Below are 7,058 nucleotides of genomic sequence, written 5' to 3'. Positions count from 1 at the left end.
TGCTCATGAAGTTATCAATATAATATAAAATTTAAAAATAAAATAGGATACAGCTAATACATTTGTCTAAAACTTGGGGTGAAAAGAATTGAGCTTAAAACAAAACAAAATTTAATGCTAATGATAACACTCCTTAGATCTCTAAAGTAGTGTGTAACTCTTCTTTGTTCCTCTCTATTGGTCTATTTGATTGCTGGGAGAGGACAGGAGCCAGAGGAATTGGCAGAGTAACCCACACCATCAGGTCCAGGAGTGCTGCAGTCTGGATTATTCTTGCTGAAATAGTATGGTGTTGTGCTCACCCTGAATGTACACAAGCAAAATTTACTGCTCAGAGTTCCAATTCTCAACCCAGCATATAAAACAGAATTAGTGAACAGCATCTACGGCATTAAACACCAAAATTTTCAGTAATGTAAATAACTATTGACTAACCGTACACGACCTCAACCACATGTTTCCACAACTTAATTACAATGGAGAATAATGATCTTTAAAGAACCAATATGCACATAGAGCCTCTTGGTCGTGAACAATGAATCAGCCATTGTGTGGTCACTGGTCAGTCACAATTCATTTTTCACCAGTAGTCCATAGTATATTAGAACTTAAATGATGAGCTCAAGGTTTTTATGTAAAAGAAGATCCATAAGGTCAGTAGAACTTAGGGAAACTCAAACCGACTCCATGTCAGAGAGTCCAAACTGATTCTCAAAAATAATTTGCCAAATTGTTAGAGTCCTAAAGCGTGGGCTAGCTAATCAAATTGGTAAATATAGTTCCAAAACAAATAACAGTTACTCACATAATTCACTTGAGGCAACTAAGAAGAATTATGAACATTGCTCATAGCTGAAAAAAATCTTGTGATGGACCAATGAAAATATATACTCAGCTTGAAAAGGAAAAGTAAACTAGTAGTTACCTTTCCCTGCGCTTCTCTAAAAATCGAGCCAAGGATGCTTTACGCGCTTGAGGCAAAGCTACTACAAACACACACAAAAAAATAAAATAAAATAAAAAATCTTGTTAGGCTGAAATTAGTCATATAGTTTATAAGTCAACTCTATTATGCTGATATCAACTATAGAGTTTATAATTTTGACAAATGAAGCAAGAACCAAGGCATAAGCTCTACACAAACACTAAGTTTTACCTGTTTGAATTATGGTTTTAGCAGCACATCCTGCTGGGCTGACTACTTTAGGAGGCTCTGAATGTTTAGTAGGAAATGATGAAGATCCCCTGGGTTTTCCTGTCACTAATTCATTGGTGCTACTTGCTACTACTCCAGACTGAGAACCAGCTTGGGATGTAAGAAAAAGAGGACTTGGAAGCCCTGGGAACAGTGTTGTGGTATGGGACTGGGTTGTAATCGAATCACTTGGGGAAGACCGAGGAATCAATGCCTGCTCTTGAGCTGTTGATTGTGTTATATTATGCGCTGGAGAAGACCCATTTCCAGCCAGTAGCATAATTGCTTGAGCCTGAGCAGAGAAATAAGGCATTTCAAATGAAAAGAAATCACATATTGAGTTCAATAGACATATCAGAGAATGCTTGAAAGATTAATACCTTCTCAGGAGTCACATCATCATAAACACAGACTGAGCCAGCATAAAAGATTGTTAGCTGAGTAGGTGCCTTGGAGGATTTTGAAGCATCCCTACAAAAAATAAATTTTTAATAGAGCTTTTCCATTAGAATTGGTAATTGGTACATATTTTTTCAGTACTTTCTACTTTTTGGTACCTGAGATCAGTGGTACCAACCATGGAACCTCTAAGTGGCACAACAGAAATAGGGGCTGTGATTCCTCCAAGAGGTTGTGGTTTTATGGTAGAACCAACAACATTCTGGCTTGTGGATGCAAGATGAGACTGGAGAACAGTAGTGCCCAAAGCGATTGGACTTGTTTGATTTAGTTGATTGGAGACTGGGAATATTCTCACTTCTTGGGGGCGATGAACTGAATGTGCATCAAAGTGTTGTATAGGATAGGCTGTCATTGCATAGTGGTTCCCCGCTTGCTTATCAGTAATTAAATTCTTCTACAATAGTTAACATGAGAATGGAAAAATAAAATCAGTTCATACAGAACCAACCAATCCAAAGCTTATTAAAACAGCATCCAAACTTCACTCAAACTAATATAATCAGCAGTTCACAAAAATGATGTTGTACAAAATTCCTAGTACATAAAGTGTTGTAGGTAATTAAACTTTTAATTTTCCAGCTCAAGACAAACTTTAATTGCTTTAAGAAGAAAACTAATTTGCAATTAAGCGACCATTCTACATCATAAAAACAAAAACAAAACGAACCTGGATTACCGTGTAAGATTTCTGGTTAGAGTCAAAAACATTGGCAGTTGAAACAGTCATAAACCCGGATGTTGCTAGTGAATCATTTACATTCTTTCTCGGCCTATCTTCCTGTGCAGCCCTGAAAGACAGGAATTGAGGAACAGCAGATACCTTGTTTGAGAATGACCACTGCATGCCTGAACCTCTAAGCAGGGCTGAAAAAATCAAAGAAAATGGAAAGTGATGACCAAGTATGTATACCAAACATTAGAACTCCCAATTGAACTAAATATGAAATAAAGCTCAGGTCATCTTTATCATATTGAAAACAAATTCCTTTAGTACCTTAAAATGTAGCAACTTGATGTAATTTATGTCCAAAGAAAAAGAAGAAGGGAAAATTAACAACATCTAAAAAAAACTATATCGCAACAAGAATCATTCATGACCCTCTTACAAGGTAAGCATAAGTAACAGAATCAAATATTCTCAAAGTGTTTAGTAAAAATGACAAAGTAAGATTAAGGTATCATTTACATCCTTAAAAAAAATAGATTAAGGTATCATTGTCATAAGAAATCCTTAACAAGAAAAGTTCCCTACCAAAAATCAAAAAGAGGAAAAAGGAATACAGCACATTGTCAACTTACTTTATGTCACTTAGCGTAGAAAGAAAAAGAGAACAAATTATGACCGCAAAGACTTGGATCAATCCTAAATAGCCCAAAAATGGTTTTAAATAATTAGTCAGAAGAACATTGAGCTATACGCTTTGTAGTAAGCACAGACTGTAAATATATTACCCAATGTTAAAAAAAAAAAAAAAATGTTTGTTCGGATGATATTTTATTGTAATTCAGATAACAACTGGCCAGACAATACTTTTCACTTTTCAGAAGATCAAATTTTAAGAAAACTAAAAAAATAAAGAATATTAATTCCTTATGATCACAGCCATTATTTAATTGTAATGCACCATATAAAAGAACAAAATAATTTCATTTGGGTATACTTTATTTACAACGTTTTTTAATAGGTTTGTACTTTTATCATAAAAATTGTAGCACCCTGGACAGGCACAACTGTTTAGTTTAATAAACATTTTTGTTTTAAGCCGAGTTTTTAAGGTAATAATAATAAACTATGGTTTTTTAATAGGCAGCTCAACGTGACACATTAATTTAATACACCCAATAAGCACATCATGCGCATGTTACCAAAATAAAGATGATCCTATCACTAATGCAACAAGCTAAAGTATGAAAAGGACAATGTTAAAAATTTAAAAATATATATATGACTTATTAAAATAAAAGCAAGTTCTTCTTCTTGTAAAAAATATTTCAAAAACATATAAATATTAATACAACTAACCAACGCTCCAACCACATAGTTCTCTGATTGACTGACCGACTGACCCACAGTTAAAAACTTCAAAGTTCAAAGTTCAAACCTAGCCCAAATTAGCACATATTAAATTGTAAAAAATTTCATAAAAATAAAAATAAAAATCAATATTAAACTAAAATACCGTACGAGTTCAAGGCAAACTGTACTACATAAACAATAAAATTTGCAACAAAATGTGATTTGTGCAACATTAGTTTAAAATGAATCGCTAGAATCACTTTTATTGTCACTAATCACATCATCTTACTAGATTGTAATTTTTTACAATTTGTGCAACATCAATTTTAGATGGATCGCTAGAATCATTGTAATCGTCACCAATTGCATCATCTTACTAACTCGGCAATTATGAAAAAAAGTTGTGAAACTTATTAAAAAAAAAAAAAAAACCTATGTTCCCCTCTATAAATTACTTAACAGGCGCTTTTACTATGTTCTCAAGCTATTGTATTTTGAACCACGAGCTTTTATTTTCACTGGTGGTGGTGGTTAGCCAAACCAAGGCCCGCTGTATATTGTTTGTACCTTAGGCTAAATATACTTGTACCATGTGCCAAATGATGCATCGTAGTAGCTCCTAAAGTTTCTCATGGTGTAAGAATTTTCCCGCGAGAAGATGAAACAAGAATCTAAACTGTTACCGTATTCATGTTATATATATCATCACTCTCAAACTATGTAAACAAGAAAGGTCATAATTTGGATCCAAAGAGAGCAAAAAAAAGCAGTTTGCAAACGCAATAACCTGAAATTATAAGTACCCAATTGAAGAAAATTTGAAAAAGATAGAAGACATGAAAAACCATACCTGAGCTCATAGAGATAGAGTCATCATTGAGCTCTTCTTTCACTGTGACTGAAACATTTTTTGAGCTCAAACCCAAGAAGTCCCTCTCCATCTCTCAAAATTTGTATCAAAATTACAAACAAACAAAGTGAAAAGGAAGTTAAGAACACACACCCCCACTAACAAAAAGAAGAAGAAGAAGAAGAAAGCAAAGCTTCTAAACCATGCAAGAAATGTCTGGTTCTACTTGTGTCGTATAATTAAAGAAAGAAAGAGAGAGAGAGAGTGTGGAGGGTGTGAAAAGCAAGCTTTGAATAATAGCCTTTGTTTTAGGTAGGTTTTTTTATTATTAAAAACGTGACATGTGGAACGTGGGATGAAAAAAAAAAAAAAAAAAAAAGATTCGTTTTGGATGGGAAGGAGGGTGGTGACCGGTCGATCCGGTGGGGGACCGGTGGTACCGGTCAGCGACCACGTGCAACAGCGAACCTCGAAGACTGGTGGGGCTCTTAAAGTCTGTCTGACACGCGCCCAATAGTGGTGCCGCTTTTATATCTATATTCTCTCTTTTTTTTCTTTTTTTTTTCCTTTTTTCTTCTTAATACTTTCCAAAATAAATAAATATTATTTGATTCTAGAATTTTTTTTTTTTTTTATAATTCAATAATTGGGATCCGAATTTAAGTAATGTATGAGTTAAATGATTCAGAATGATATAGTAAAAAGAATAATGATCAAATTTAAAGATAATTGCTTAGATGTATTTTTATTCGTTAAGTACTTAAGTCAACTTGTGATTAATTAATAAATGAAATTACGTGATTAAATTTAATTTGAGAATAAATACATTTACTAAAAGCTTGTATCTAAACATGTCTGTAAGACTGTAAGATAAATTGAAGATATAAATATAAATTGAAAATTACTAAATTCTTCACTAAAAATCCAAACATACGTACGTTTCTCAAAAAAAGAAAAAAAAAAAAAAAAAAAAAAGAATCCACACATACGGACTCAGTCTCAAAATAAATGATTGAATAAATATGTTTAAAAGCTTAAAGCTAAAAAATTCAAAATTTATGATTTAGGAATATTTAAAATATAACAGTTTGTCATTAAAAATAAAATGTCTCAAAATTTTTTTATAGATACAATAATATTTAAATATATGACATTTGCTTTATGATAATTACCTTTTATCATCAAACTAAGACGTTAATTAATTTATATATATATATATATGTAAGATTTGAATCCAAATCCCTTATTTGATCATAGTTTCAAAGCATAAGTGTATGTCTATAGAGTAATTTTTACAATGAATCTTAATATACGGTATATTTCACAATTGTTAACATATCATATTGAGATTGGTGTTTAATAAAAATAATATTGATTATGTGTATTATATATATATATATATATATATATTATTTATAATAATTCAGTAGTTACAGATAATGAGATTTGAATCTTGCAGTGTTTCATTAAAAACACCAATAATATTAGCTATAAGATTATTGACAATAATAAACACCAGTACTTATTTGAAAATGATGTTACTTCCACTCTAATAAATCACAATATCACATAATAAAATTATTATCTAAGCTAGTGAAATAGTAAATTAATGAAAAAAGTAACCACTCATAAATCATAATGTACCGTATAAAAGTTTTAACAAAGCTGATTATCCTAGTGTTTAGCAAAAAAAAAAATGCTGATTATCCTAGAAGATCTCTTATTTTCACGAGAATGTAAAAAATGTTGTGTGTATACACTGTACACCATTATTAAGTATTATCTTGTACTACCCAAAAAAATATTAAGTATCATCATGCTTTTGCTCCTTATCAAAAAAAAAAAAAAAAAAAATCTTGCTTTGGCTCGTTCTTCTTTCTGAGTTGTGACTTACGTGTGTGTGAGTCAGTGAGTGTGATTGAACGCTTAACGAGGAAAAAAGTTAGTTGATTCAATGAGCTTGTCAGGTTAAGCGACAAAAATAGTGTGAAGATGCAATTGCATTGTGCCACGTCGCCAAATGTCAGGACGTATTTGAAACTTGCGGCGTTCTCTACTCAGTATGTCTCTCAGCCTACGGAAGATTTTTTATTTTCTTAAAATCTTTTTTTTCTTTGGATAAAGTTTGAATCAATGTCTTAGATCAATTAAAATTATAATATGTGTTTATTTTTAAACACATATTATAATTTTGGATTCAGATCTTTTAGAGTTTTTAGAGTACTCTACCATATAGAGTTTGTTTAATCTTTGCCTCTCATTTAAAAACTAGTGGTTTAGATTACAACATGTCATTAATTATGAATAAAACCTTAAAAATAGATGTCACATCAGTTATTAAAATGGACATGTCACATTTTGAATTTGTTTTTAGTTTTAAAAAACTTAAAAACTCAAATCTGAACCCCAATCTCATTGCCGTGCCAACACCCAACTGCACTAAAACTAGTCTTCGGTGAGATCTCAGTGCTAAAATGAATAGAGAACTTGGCAGCAATTTTCAATGACAAAAAAAAAAAAAAAAAAAAAAAAAA

General features: G+C 31.8%; 1 protein-coding gene across 3 annotated transcripts; it reads right to left on the bottom strand.

The window, feature by feature from the left end:
- Window positions 1–4,817, bottom strand: LOC126701771 (protein TIFY 6B). Of its 3 annotated transcripts, none has more exons than XM_050400129.1 (7): window positions 4,525–4,817; window positions 2,334–2,521; window positions 1,753–2,051; window positions 1,576–1,666; window positions 1,157–1,487; window positions 926–986; window positions 1–303 (listed from the first exon to the last, which is right to left on the bottom strand). In XM_050400129.1, the coding sequence occupies exons 1-7, from the start codon at window positions 4,613–4,615 to the stop codon at window positions 183–185; spliced, it is 1,182 nt and encodes a 393-aa protein (XP_050256086.1). In that variant the 5' UTR covers window positions 4,616–4,817; the 3' UTR covers window positions 1–182. The 3 variants fall into 3 exon arrangements, with proteins under 3 accessions (XP_050256086.1, XP_050256085.1, XP_050256088.1); XM_050400128.1 differs by having other exon boundaries at window positions 2,325–2,521; window positions 4,525–4,816; XM_050400131.1 differs by lacking the exon at window positions 4,525–4,817 and adding an exon at window positions 2,957–3,088 and having other exon boundaries at window positions 2,325–2,521.
- Window positions 4,818–7,058: the final 2,241 nt, after the last annotated feature.

This window comes from Quercus robur, chromosome 10, assembly GCF_932294415.1.
Source record: "Quercus robur chromosome 10, dhQueRobu3.1, whole genome shotgun sequence".
In the NCBI taxonomy this organism is placed as follows: domain Eukaryota; kingdom Viridiplantae; phylum Streptophyta; class Magnoliopsida; order Fagales; family Fagaceae; genus Quercus; species Quercus robur.
Note: the sequence above shows the minus strand (reverse complement) of the source record. Positions and strands in the feature narration are given on the sequence as shown.

Bases quoted from the DNA above. Each gene is read 5' to 3' on its own strand.
- LOC126701771 (XM_050400128.1), bottom strand. From the start codon at position 4,615: ATGGAGAGGGACTTCTTGGGTTTGAGCTCAAAAAATGTTTCAGTCACA. The intron at 1,488-1,575 runs GTATTAATCTTT...TTCTCTGCTCAG, and splicing joins ATGATGTGACTCCTGAGAAG to GCTCAAGCAATTATGCTACT. The intron at 987-1,156 runs GTAAAACTTAGT...GTGTGTTTGTAG, and splicing joins TAAAACCATAATTCAAACAG to TAGCTTTGCCTCAAGCGCGT.